Source organism: Myxocyprinus asiaticus, chromosome 23 (genome assembly GCF_019703515.2).
Source record: "Myxocyprinus asiaticus isolate MX2 ecotype Aquarium Trade chromosome 23, UBuf_Myxa_2, whole genome shotgun sequence".
NCBI lineage: Eukaryota > Metazoa > Chordata > Actinopteri > Cypriniformes > Catostomidae > Myxocyprinus > Myxocyprinus asiaticus.
In genome coordinates, this window is record NC_059366.1 from 46,628,159 (window position 1) to 46,641,929 (window position 13,771).

A 13,771-nucleotide genomic window follows, 5' to 3' on the forward strand; every position below is an offset into this window, starting at 1 on the left:
TGTCAATCTTTCCAAGATAGATTTAAAATAAGGGCTTTTCTTCAGTGTACACCAATGCTTCTGGAGCACCTCACTTTGGTTGCGTCGCATCACAAACACTGCGTTTTTAGGTCGCTGTGTCAAGTTAAACGTAGTTTGAAATCCCTGCATTCAGAATTACTCCATCCAGCTGTGTTTGAGTGCAAAAACACGTTCTCATCTTGTGTTGTCGCTGGTGTAAATCAAGCGTGAGTGTGGTTTATTCTCTGTACAGCTGGAGTTTTGCTTACTGCCCCCTGCTGAAAACAAGTGCTACTTCAAGCTTGAATTGCTCTGATGGTAGAAATATTCCTTATTATGGAATGGGGACATGATTAATTGTATTAATTTGTTCAACGTGTTATTTTTCATATAATGAAATCACACTGAATTAATGCATTCAATCAACAGCCCTAATTAATATTAATATTTGAAAAACATCTGCCCAACAAATCAATGTCAGGTGGACTAAAAAAAAAAAAAAAGAGAAGATCCGTTTAGGCCCCTTTAGGTTAAGATTTTTAGTTTTTGAAATGTCAGATATTTTAAGATATTTTAATCTTGTCAACGACCCTTATACAGACACATTCCCAATCATCAAATTCAGGAAAATCTGACAATTCTGTTTCTAACAGCCTGCCCCAATGTGTCAAACTACATGGGGTAAATTGTCACAATAATACCTGCCATTAAACAGCCTAAATCTAAAACTAAACTAAAACTTGAGTTTGAGTCAGGAGGATATAATTCCCACAGGAATATTCTAATCATGTCAGAAGGTTTTGCAATACGTGTTTGAAACCAACATTTATAACCACTGCTAGAGACAGCACACATTGTGTAATTGGACTTTTGATTTAAAATCATATAGTTATTGAGATACAGCCCTTGTGACAACTTCCCCATGTGACAACTAGCCCCAGTCTCCCCTTATATTTATACAGTATTATATATATATATATATATATATATATATATATATGGACAAAAAACACATTGTAAATATGTAACTGACACTTTTGATGATTAAGTTAATTGTGACAGCTGTAATTCTAATCTCAATTATTTTTTGGATTAATTGTGCAGCCCTCTGCAGTAAATATATTTTTCCGATCGAACAGTTATTTCCTTATCAAGTCAAGTTATTAAACATATACACATTGGCACGCTGACAAAGACGTATTTCAGGCAATTGTTCTGACCTCATGCATCAAAACTTAAGAAAACCTGATCCTCTCCACTAGAGGACGTTCAGGCCCTTGAGATGGGATTGGTGGAGGAAGAGAGTGATGTCATAAAGGTGACTGAGTATGGGAGCCAATCAAATCGTTCAGCTCTCTAGAATCCCCTCAAGGGGTGGGACTTTTGTTTTAGATTTGTTTTGTTTCCCTGTCTTCAACTTTCACCTTTCTGTCAAATATGACAAAGATCAGAGAGTTTCTTACCTGGTAAAACTCCCGCAGCCACGTCTTCTGTAGATTCTCCAGCTGAAACAGGAAGAAGATAAACAAATTCAGTGAAGCTTTCAGAAGTGACCCGTTACTGGAATGGTGCATGGTACTTTAACAGGGCTGGGTATTGATACAGAATTCCCAGAGTCAATTTAAATTCACAAACTCACGATTCAATTCTGATTTGATGCATTAACAATTCAAAAGGGTATATTTCTCTTATAATGTCCATTTTGTTTACATACGAAAGATATTCTCTCAGCTAATGCAAATCCATATATTCCATCCTCTCTCATCAACAAGGTGTTTCCGTCCACAGAATGGATGTTTTTTGTTTTTGGCACCATTCTGAGTAAATTCTAGAGACTGTTGTGTGTGAAAATCCCAGAAATACTCAAACCAGCCCGTCTGGAACCAGCAATCATGCCACGCTCCAAATCACCGAGATCACATTTTTCCCCATTCTGACGGTTGATGTGAACATTAACTGAAGCTCCTGACCTGTATCTGCATGATTTTATGCACTGCACTGCTGCCACACGATTGGCTGATTAGATAATCGCATGAATGATTGTTGGTGCCAGACGGGCTGGTTTGAGTATTTCTGTAACTGCTGATCTCTTATTATCTTTGGACACACATTACAAGGCAAACCAAACTTTCACTTTCAGCACGCAGTGAAAGGATGCTGAACTGGTGAGTGAAATCTGATCCTGAGCGATCTATAGTGGAAGATGCAGCAGACCACCATGATCTGACACTCTGCTGTACAGTGTCACTGTGATCCAGAGACACCTGTATAATCTCTTTAACATGCTGAAAGTGTTAAATTCGTTAAATTTGTGTTAAAACCGTCCTGATTCTACTGGACCTTTCTGCAGCCTTCAACCATCAGATCCTACTGTCCACCCTCTCTACTCTGGGCATCACAGGAACTGTGCTTGACTGGTTTAATTCCTATCTCTCAGGTAGGTCCTTCAAGGTAGCCTGGAGAGGTGAAGTGTCCAAGTCACATCAGCTGCTTACTGGGGTACCTCAGGGCTCAGTGCTTGGGCCACTTCTGTTCTCTAAATACACATCATCACTGGGACCCATCATTCAAGCACATGGGTTCTCGTACCTCTGCTATCCCGATGACACATTTTCCAGCCCAACAACACCACGGTGACTGCTCGAATCTCGGCCTGTTTGGCAAACATCTCGGCCTGGATGAAGGAACACCACCTGCAACTTAACCCAGCGAAGACTGAGCTCCTCATCTTTCTAGCCAGCCCTGCTCTTGAACACAACATCACCGTTCAGCTGGGTTCAACTACAGTAACGCCTTCCAAAAGGGTCAGAAATCTAGGAGTAACCATCGATAACCAGCTCAATTTCACAGACCACACCTCAAAGACCATGATCATGTAGATTCTACAATATCAGGAAGATAAGACCCTTCCTCTCTGAACATGCCACACAACTTCTTGTTCAGTCACTTGTCATAACTAGACTGGACTACTGTAACACTCTCATTGCAGGCCTCCCTGCATGCACAATTAGACCCCTGCAAATGATCCAGAATGCAGCAGCATGTCTGGTCTTTAATGAACCAAAGAGAGCGCATGTTACACCACTCCTTGTCTCTCTTCACTGGCTGCCGGTTGATGCACGTATCAGATTCAAGGCTCTGATGCTGGCATACAGAACAGTCACTTGATCTGCTCCAGCATGCCTAAAATAATTTCTGCAGAGCTACGTTCCCACCAGAAGCCTGCGGTCGGCTAATGAGCGGCGCCTTGTTGTACAAACACAAAGAGGAACCACAACACTTTCCCGGACTTTCGGTTTCATCGTACCACGTTGGTGGAATAACCTTCCCAACTCCATCCGTGAAGCAGACTCACTCTCTGTCTTTAAAAAATGGCTAAAAACACAACTTTTCCATGAGCACTTAACCATTCACTCATAAAAATAAAATAAAATATATATATTCTTGTTGCACTCTAATCTGTCTTGGATACTACTATTCTGATGCTACTAAAACTTTGTAATGCAGCACTTTTCATACCACTGTCTCCTTAAGATCAATCGCTTATGATGTATTATTCCTCTTTTGTAAGTCACTTTGGATAAAAGTGTCTGCCAAATGAATAAATGTAAATGTAAGTGCGCTTTCTGACACCACACATCTTACCTCTCCATCATTTGACCATTATTTGTTGAATTATTGCTGATATGATCAATAGAAACATCAAGCTTGTTATTAAAACAGGAGCGAATATCTGTTGTAAACACTGGTTCACAAAAGCCAACACGGGCAAAAAACGTCGTCTGCAAATCACTTGTGGTAATACAAGCAAGGTAAACTGTTTTACCACCTCAAAATTAAGCACGCTAAAGAATATTATGAAAGCCAAAGATGTGCATTGCATTAACTAATTTCTATTCAGTCATTTTTTTATTTTTTCCAATATATATTGTAATATATATCGTTAGCGTGACATAAAAAAAAGATTTTGATCATATCGCCCACCCCTACTCTTATCTTATTAACTGATGAAGCTGAAGAAGCTTCCGATTTAGTTTTAACAAACTCGCCGTATTCCTAGCTGTCTTGAGCTTTAAGGTGAATAATCAAATTAGTTGTGCTCAGTTTTAACGATCCACCTCGTGAAATTGTAGCTTAGAAATTGCAACTCTGCTGTCGTTGTAAACCAATTCTAAGTAATTTCACAAAGAAGCCATTTTTGTCACACAGCACGAGTTGCAGGATAACTGTCCGATGCTTTTGTCCGCCCCCTTTTGATTGACAGGAAATAATCGGCTGTGAGCATCGGCTGATTTTAAACATCGTCCGATGTCCAATAGTGCAGATAATTGCTTTTATCAGCCAATGCCAATCGGTACATCTGTGCATCGTTAGTTTCTGAAAACTGGAAATTATTTTCTATATTTTAACTCAGACTGACCGATTTCATTGGTTAGATTGTTTTGTGTGCCATTTTAAATTAGTCATTGAAAAGAACTGACTCAAAAGAACAATTTGCTCACAAATCGAACATCATTATGTCGTGCGTGAAAGATTAACGCTCCACAGGAGCAATATCTGGGTGATTTTAAAGCAGAGCAAAACTAGGAATATGTTTATGCACTGCAGAAATTTCAAGGACTTTTCAGCTATCATTCATTTCCATGACTCTTCCAGGCATGGGGAACACCATTTTGAAATTCCCTGATATTTCCAGGTTTTCCATGACCGTGGGAACCCTGTCGATAGCTGCAGATAGAGCCTTGATCTTTCCAAACGCTGCAGTAAAATTAGGGGCAACATTAACGAAACGCAGCTAAAGTAGGACTGACCTCCTCTAGAGCTCAGCCTACAAATGAAACACCGCCAACCCTCCCTCAGCTTATTAAAAGTTAATTTGCTGTTAATTAGACGTGGATCTCCACTGGAGGCCTGATAAAAATATCCATGTGTAGTTCTCCACCGAGTGATTGTCCCCCGTCAGATTTCTGGCCTAGTTTAAACTCACTCCAGGGATTCTGCTCTCAGATTTAGCTGAACGTATTTCATGAGCATGTGAGAACGGATTTAAAGAACACTGAAGTGAAGCACACTAAAAAACACCTCAAATGCGATGTGATCACATGCTTTTTTGTCTACCACTATATGTTGTTTTTGTGATCCGATCACAAATAGTTTTAGACCCCATTTAGAGCTGTATTTAGCGCTGACCACTTGTGATTGGATCACCCGAAACGCATCTTAATACCAGGTGACAACTGAGAATGTGCACAAATAATCGACTATTCGAAGACTCGTTCTGCACCAGCTAGTGGACTATTATAAACAATACTCGAATATCGTAAATTAATTTCCCTTTGTGCATTTGCCTGCCGTGAGCAACGCTGAATTATACTGTACTTTCCCGCTGAATCTCTCTCCAAATCTCGGTTACAACTGAGTTCACTGGGGGGTGCCGTGAATGTGTGTCGTCAAGGTGATGGATAAAAGAATTCAATATCATGACATCATTGACACTTTCAACAAGTGTGGCAATACCTGCAATATTTTGATTCTTATTGAATTCTACTCTTTTGGTATTCAGTTCTTGTTGGAGTCATGCGGACCAACAGACAAGGATCTGCTTTTATACCAGTGTGTAATATTTTCTAACTTACATTTTAATTTACGAGTAATTAATTACTCATTTTGTGTGGGTTAGAGTAATTTACTAAAATTAAACGAAAATGTCCATCCCTAGTGTAAACGGGGTCAGAGATACGTACATGTGTGTGTTTGAGTGTGTCTGTGTGTGTGTCTACTGTCAGAGATGCTATTAAACACAGACAACCCCTGTATACAGATGCGCGTGCACACACACAAACAACACAAACACACTCACACTCTCACACTCTCGCACACTCACTCTCTCACACTCACTCTCTCACACTCACTCTCTCACACTCACTCACTCTCACACTCACTCACTCTCACACTCACTCACTCTCACACTCACTCACACTCAATCACTCACTCATTCACATTCACTCTCACATTCAATCACTCACACACACTCACTCACTCACTCTCACACACACACACTCACTCACTCACTCTCACACACACACTCACTCACTCACTCACTCACTCACTCTCACACACACACACACACACTCACTCTCACACACACATTCAATCACTCACACTCTCACACACACACTCAATCACTCACACTCACTCTCACACACACACTCACTCTCACACACACACTCTCACTCACACATTCAATCACTCACACTCACTCTCACACACACACTCACTCTCACACACACACTCACTCACACATTCAATCACTCACACTCACTCTCACACACTCACTCTCACACACACATTCAATCACTCACACTCACTCTCACACACACACTCACTCTCACACACACACTCACTCTCACACACACACTCACTCACTCTCACACACACACTCACTCACTCACTCTCACACACACACTCACTCTCACACATTCAATCACTCACACACACACACTCACTCACTCTCACACACACACAAACACACACTCACTCACTCACTCTCACACACACACACACACACACTCACTCACTCACTCTCACACATTCAATCACTCACACTCACTCTCACACACACACTCACTCACACACACACACTCACTCACTCACTCTCACACACACACACACACACACACTCACTCTCACACACACATTCAATCACTCACACACACTCACACACTCACACACACACACACACACTCACACACACTCACACACACACACACTCACACACACTCACACACACTCACACACACACACACTCACACACACTCACACACACTCACACACACACACTCACACACACTCACACACACACACTCACACACACTCACACACACACTCACACACACTCACACACACTCACACACACTCACACACACTCACACACACTCACACACACCACCTGCACACTGTTAAATGGATACCAGTGGACTAAGATGGCCTTGAAGAAACACTCGTAAACACAGAGAGAGAGAGAGCTTGTTCCTTTAAAAATGGAATTAAGCATAACACTGAATTTCAGCTGCTGTTACAGTTTTCCGCCAAATTAAAAGCTCAATTCAGTTCAATGTAATTTTCAATGCAGTAGTAAAAATACTACTACTAATAACACAAACTAATTTAACATTAAACTGTTATATTATTATATTTAAGCAATATCACACAAGAGTGTACTGAATATCAGCATGCTGTGATTTAGCCCTTACAGGTTTGTGCCACAGATTATTTTCATCAATGTTTGTTTTCATTTATATGTGAAGCTGTTGTGTTGTTGTGCTGTTGTGCTGTTGTGCTGTTGTGTTGTTGTGCTGTTGTGTTGTTGTGCTGGCATTTAATTAATTTTGTAGTTGAGTACTCTAATCCATAAAAAAGTACTTGATTACTCATAAATGAAAATGTAAGTTAAATATAATAAGTAGGCCTATGACATGTACTGTACGTGAAATGTATATTTTGTTTTATTCACAAAAGCTACCAAGAACGCTTTCAAAATAAGATAACTTCAACAAACTGTTTTTCTTTTGAGAAAAAAAGAAACCAAAACTGACAGCATGAGGGTAATGCACGTATATAAACTCTACATTCTTAATAAAGGCCATCACATTATTTAGATAGATGTTATTATTCAGAAAAACAAATGGTGAAAGTTGGATTTTTATAAAATACACTCTGTCGATGCACATACACAAATGCTGTTCTGATAAGCTTCCAAGTTTCACGTCATATATATTTTTCATATTTTTTCCCACCATAAAAGCAGATTGTCATCCGTTGGTTTGCATGACTCCAACAAGAACCGAATACCAATACAGTAAAACGTAATAAGAATCATTTGGCTTTGCTCTCAAACGCAAAGACGCCATGATATTTTCTTCTCTGATTCAACATCCCGACATCCCGCACATCCACAGCGCCCCCCTGTGGACTCAATTGTAACTGCGAGATCTGGAGAGAGATTCAGTCATCAGTCATTTTTCTGCTCTAAAGTCAGCGGAAACGGGCCGGTTATAAGAGAAATTCACAGGTCCACCAGCTGAGCATCAGAACCAGAAGCATCTCAGTGGAACAGATGGTAAGTGGACTTCACACACACCTTCACCTGTGTCAGAATCACCCCATCCTGAGTTAAAGCCATTTACAAACACAGCAGAAGCATCAGTATGTGCTCAGGATATCTGACGCAGCATCTCCTGGAACATTTATGGAAATGTAAATAACTCCAGATCTCCATGAGCACCAGTGAAGCATTACAGCAAACACAGCAGAACCTTTGACATATTCCACTGACACACAACTCACGTTTAGAGTTCAGACACTGATGACGTTCACGAATCACTTCATTACGCCCTCAAACAAACTTCCAGGCGACAGAAGCTCACGGTGAGCTGGTCTGACGGGGTTTTAAACAAACATCTGACACTCACCACAGAAACGTCCTGCTCTCAATTACATGACCCCGTCTGAAACAGCACTTAGAGTCTGAACTAACATAAAAATTACAGACCTCGTATGTTGCAAGCCAGAATCAAACCTGCATTTGCACAGCTCAATTTGAGCATTTTGACATTATTGCTATATTTTACTATTTAAAATACACATGTAATGTTTCACAGAATGTTAGTATTTAACAACAATATATGTGTGTTTCTCCAACTTCAGGCATTTTATGGACTTCTAGAAAGCAAAGTCTGGTTAAAGCATTTTTCACACTTTTCACTTACTAGTTTATTTAAAATGTCTACAAAAGCCGAAAGTATAGTTCGGTTAGATGCGAATGCAAGGCATCTGCGTACAAGACACATGATGGACATTTAGTCATCAGCAGAGTGCTCAAGCTGGCAGCCATTTTTTTCTAACCGTGCACCTGGATTTATTTGCACTAATTAGTGGTGCACAAGGTGCCAACACTCACAATTGAGCCATTGCTGTCATGAAATGGTAAATGGTCTGCACTTATAGTGCCTTTTTTTAACCATAGCAGTTCTACAAAGCGCTTTACACTGTGTCTCATTCACCCATATACACTCACACACAGCAGAGCTGCCATGCAAGGCACTAGCCTGCCATTGGGAGCAACTTGGGGTTCAGTGTCTTGCCCAAGGACACTTCGGCATGTGGAGTCACATGGGCCAGGAATCAAACCACTAACCCTGTGAATAGTGGACTACCCGCTCTACCACCTGAGCCACAGCCGCCCCAAGAATTGTTAGTAGATGTAATTTTCACTAGTCATTTGCCAATACTCAATAATAAGGTGCATCGTGATAATATGAACAGTATTGTTATTGTGAGCACTTCAAAATACTGTGAAAATTTCTAGATAACCTTTTTTCCAAATTTCTCCCCAATTTGGAAAGCCCGATTCCAAATGCTCTCTAAGTCCTCGTGGTGGTGTAGTGACTAGAGGTCGACCGATGGTGGATTTTACCGATACCAACTAAGGTGGTGGGAAAGGCCGATATCCGATTAATCGGCCGATAAAACTGATTTATAGAATGTCAAAAAAAATTATTATTTTTTTGCTTACTATGATGGGCACAGACAAATAGTCCTAAATAAATAAAATCCCAGATGCAGTTTATTGTTCAACCAAAATCCCAAAAATATCCAGAAAAAAATGGAGATTCGGTGCATAATGCGTGACATTTAAGTATAAACAAGTCCGAAAGACACTGGCGACTCTTATTTTGAAATGACAAAATGATGAAAAAACTATCTGCAACTATCGGCAATGATTTTTTCTGATAACGATAGTTCCAAAAAGCAACTATCGGCACCGATTAATCGGTAAAACCTATATATCGGTCTACCTCTAGTAGTGACTCGCCTCAATCTGGGTGGCGGAGGACGAATCTCAGTTGCCTCTGCGTCTGAGACCGTCAATCCGCGTATCTTATCACGTGGCTTGCTGAGCGCATTACCGCGGGCGTGTGAAGGCTTCATGCTGTTCTCTGCGGCATCCACGCACAACTCACCACGCGCCCCACCGAGAGCGAGAACCACATTATAGCGACCATGAGGAGGTTACCCCATGTGACTCTACCCTCCCTAGCAACCGGGCCAATTTGTTGCTTAGGAAGCCTGACTGGAGTCACTCAGCATGCCCTAGATAACCTTTTAACCAAATTGTTTAAATTGTTCTGAATGCACTGTAGCATTTCCATCAATAAATCAACATTCCCAACACTCTTACAGTAATAGGAAGGCATACCAAATTACAAGGAAACTCTAAAATGCAGGTTTCTTTTTCAATTGAACTTTTCCCTCAAAATGATACCATTGCTGTTGTTCATTTGCAATTAAAATAAATCATAATAAATTAGATAAATGCAAAATAGAAGCATTGGACTCAGACTTTTGAAAGCCACCATGTCTCTTTGCAACTTTTATGGTTTGATCTTTGCAAAGTTATTTTCATTGTGGTCTTTTAATTTAAAACAAGTAACTAAATCTTGTAATTAAGAACAGCAAAGTGTATTTATCTTTAAACCTATTTTGCAATTCAATAAAATACCGTGATAATTACGTATACAGTGATAAATGCTTCAGCAATTATCGCGATATGAAAATGTGATTCCGTCAGATCCCTAATTGCCGGTAAACAACACAAGATAACAACAGAGGAAGAGGTCAGGAGATACCTGCATTTGTATAACTCAAGTCTGAGGGAATATAAAGACATCTTTATGGGTCTAAACTCCTGAAAATAAATAGTCCGGTATCTCATAGCAGTCGTAGCGCGCATGCGCTATCCGAATGAAGTAGAAACAGTAAAATCTCTACATAAAAGCCATTTGAAAAGTACCAAAAATAAATGCTGAGGACCTGGTGAAAAGTTCCCAATTCAGTTTAAATGAGTTTAAATCTTAATTTAATTTTTAAAAAATCAACCCGCGATATGAAAGTGCCTGAAGTTGAAGAAACAACACCCATAGCCTATGGAGGTATTTACACTTTGTCAGACTGGTATCCGATCATGGAAAGACCAAGTGTAAATGCCCTCCAAGACGGATATAAATCAGATCCTATGGAGGTGGTTTGAGACTCAATCCAGACGAAACTCGGTCTAGTATAAATGCATCTAGCTGTTCAAGCTACGTATGTAAACTTTACTCCAACCAAACAGCACTATATCAGCGTAGGGAAATGGCAAAACCATGGACCTGGGAAGTCTCCAAATATATTAAACAGTGGCCATGGTGTGAAACTAGCACCCGTCAAATGCGACGAGGCTGAATCCAGTTCTCGAGCTCCTCATCCAAATGCAGGTATTTCATGCACGGGTAATTTTGCTCAATCTGCCCACAACAGGCGGGTGACATCTCGGAGTGACACATGACAAGAAATGCTGTTAGTCACAAAGACACGCACTTAAAGAAACACACTTTATTATATGTTTAAGAACAGACAAAAGAAAAGCCGTCAATGCTCGTGTCTGATTCGCTGTTTGTTCAGAGGTGTGCAGCGTGAGCCTGTCAAGAGTTTTCACTCTTTTTATCTCTGTTTCATTTGTCTGAAAACTGTTTGCATGAATAATGTCGTCTGTGGGCATGCTGCAAATTATCTCCGATCATCTCAGGAGGTGCTGTGAGTTTAATTCGCTTTATTTTCACACGGTTGGCATGCATTGTGAACGCAACTCTGCAGGTTCAGTAATATACATCTTTCTATTAAAGAAACAAAGACGAAAGTGATTAAATCATACGATAATTGGCTTCAAGTCACGTTCACCTTGAACCTAAAATTGAGTTTGATTTTATTTTATTTAGGCAGCATTAAACACAATACAAAAACAAACTCGATAAGAACACACATTTAGCAGCATTATTTTGGGAACACAAGGGAGATTATTAGGCTTTATTATTATGATTATTATTATCTTTACATTAATAATTGTCTTTAGTTTTTAATCTAAAGGCTATTAGTAATTTTCCACCTGTTGTCGTTGACGGATACTTGCGTGATGGCAAATGGGGCCGTTGGATTTGGGGAGGTGGTTAAATAAGGTTTTTTGATCACTTCGTTATTTTAATTGCTTTTTTTGTTTAGTTTAAAGTGCAATTTGAATTTAGAAATGTCTTTTATGTTTTTTGTGTTTCACTAAATTAATTACATTTTTAAAGCAAAATCAATAAAGCAAAAAAATTCACGACCCTCGGCAGGGGGGTTGATGACGTAATCGGATATCGTGATATATTTTAAGGCAATTATCGCAAAAATATTTTTTGAATATCGCCCAGCACTAGAGCACAGCTTATGCACATGGACATATCTTTCCTACGACAACAAGCCCCGAGGGGTAAAATACACAGCGTGCACACACAGACACACACGCGCACTGGGCAAAGTCACTTGGAATCAAATAATAAATCACATCTTTTAAGTATGCTGCCCAGCATAATCACATAATCACATAATCACAGAAGTGAATTATTTTTAATTGCATATAGCGTGGGAATGGAAGATCGGATTTGTATCCGTTTGGCGGAGACACATTGATGTGGCTGTCCATCTGTGAGCATCTTTAGTCCGTGACAGATTGTGAGTGCTGACAAACTGTCAAGAAAACCAGGCCAGAGAGAATCTATAGAGACCAAAAGATGATAAAAATACTGACAGCATAGAGAGAGAAAAAAAAACATATATTTTCTGTGCATTACATCTAGAGAAAAGAGTGTCCTTCTTCTAGCAGGTCATCGTATCATACGTATACTCTGAAGAGCACACTAGTTAGAAAACGAATTAGAAAACACCCTGTTGAGACCCGCAGAGAGCCTGAAACACGCCTGACCTCTATTCAACAGTGTGTCATACGTGTCATTATTTACCAGTCGCTCTTCAGGACTGAAATGTGTGCTTTCAAGGGAAGTAGAAAAGCACACATACACATGAGCTAACACACTAAACACACATATGTGATGTGTACATCACACAAATACAGTCATGCAAATTCATTTTGAACAAATGTGAATGACACCTTTCATTTTGTGACAAATATTCATTGTTAAAATATGATACATTTTATTTTTCAAATGTGCTCTATTTGCCAGTCCCTTCTTAATATTTCAGAATATTGTAGGGGTGTAACAATTAATTCATTTTCTCGAAGAGGCCTCGAGGAAACTGAATGTAGTCATATGATGTTACTTTAATGCTGTAATATTTGGATTGTTTTACTGATTCAGGGTTCCCACGGTCATGCCAAACCTGTAAATATCAAGGAATTTTAAAATTGTGTTTTACAGGCCTGGAAAAGTCATGCAAATTAATAAAATCTTAAGAAAGTCACTTTTGTAATCGTGCTTGGCTCTAAACTATTTTATCAGCACATTGCACTCTGTTGTATTCCAAGAAACCTGTATGCAGATGTATTTAATGTGTTTTCTTTCAAGCTGCTTTTAGTGCAATAAACTACTAATCTTAAGTATTTTGTCTTTCTTTTTCTTGCCTAAGACACATGCATTTTAATTATGCTCCGATCAATCGGCCACTGATCGGTATCGGCTGATATTCATGCCCTATGACTTGATCGGTGATCGGTAATTTGGCCGATCGCATAAACTGGTCGCTCATGTCGCAAAAGACGCATGGCTCCTTTAAGGCTTCAGCAGCACTGGGGGGTCTGGGTAGCTAAACGAGTAAAGACTCTGACTATCACACCTGGAGTCACGAGTTCGAATCCAGGGCGTGCTGAGTGACTCCAGCCAGGTCTCCTAAGCAACCA

The 13,771-nt window shown here is 39.9% G+C and overlaps 1 protein-coding gene across 1 annotated transcript in view; it reads right to left on the reverse strand.

Moving 5' to 3' along the window:
• LOC127414381 (inositol polyphosphate-5-phosphatase A-like) overlaps positions 1–13,771 on the reverse strand; it is a 254,380-nt gene that overhangs the window by 192,119 nt on the left and 48,490 nt on the right. The window contains exon 2 of the mRNA XM_051652380.1: positions 1,464–1,505. Within this exon, the coding sequence (XP_051508340.1) occupies positions 1,464–1,505 (42 nt within the window). The remainder of the gene's footprint in view (positions 1–1,463; positions 1,506–13,771) is intronic.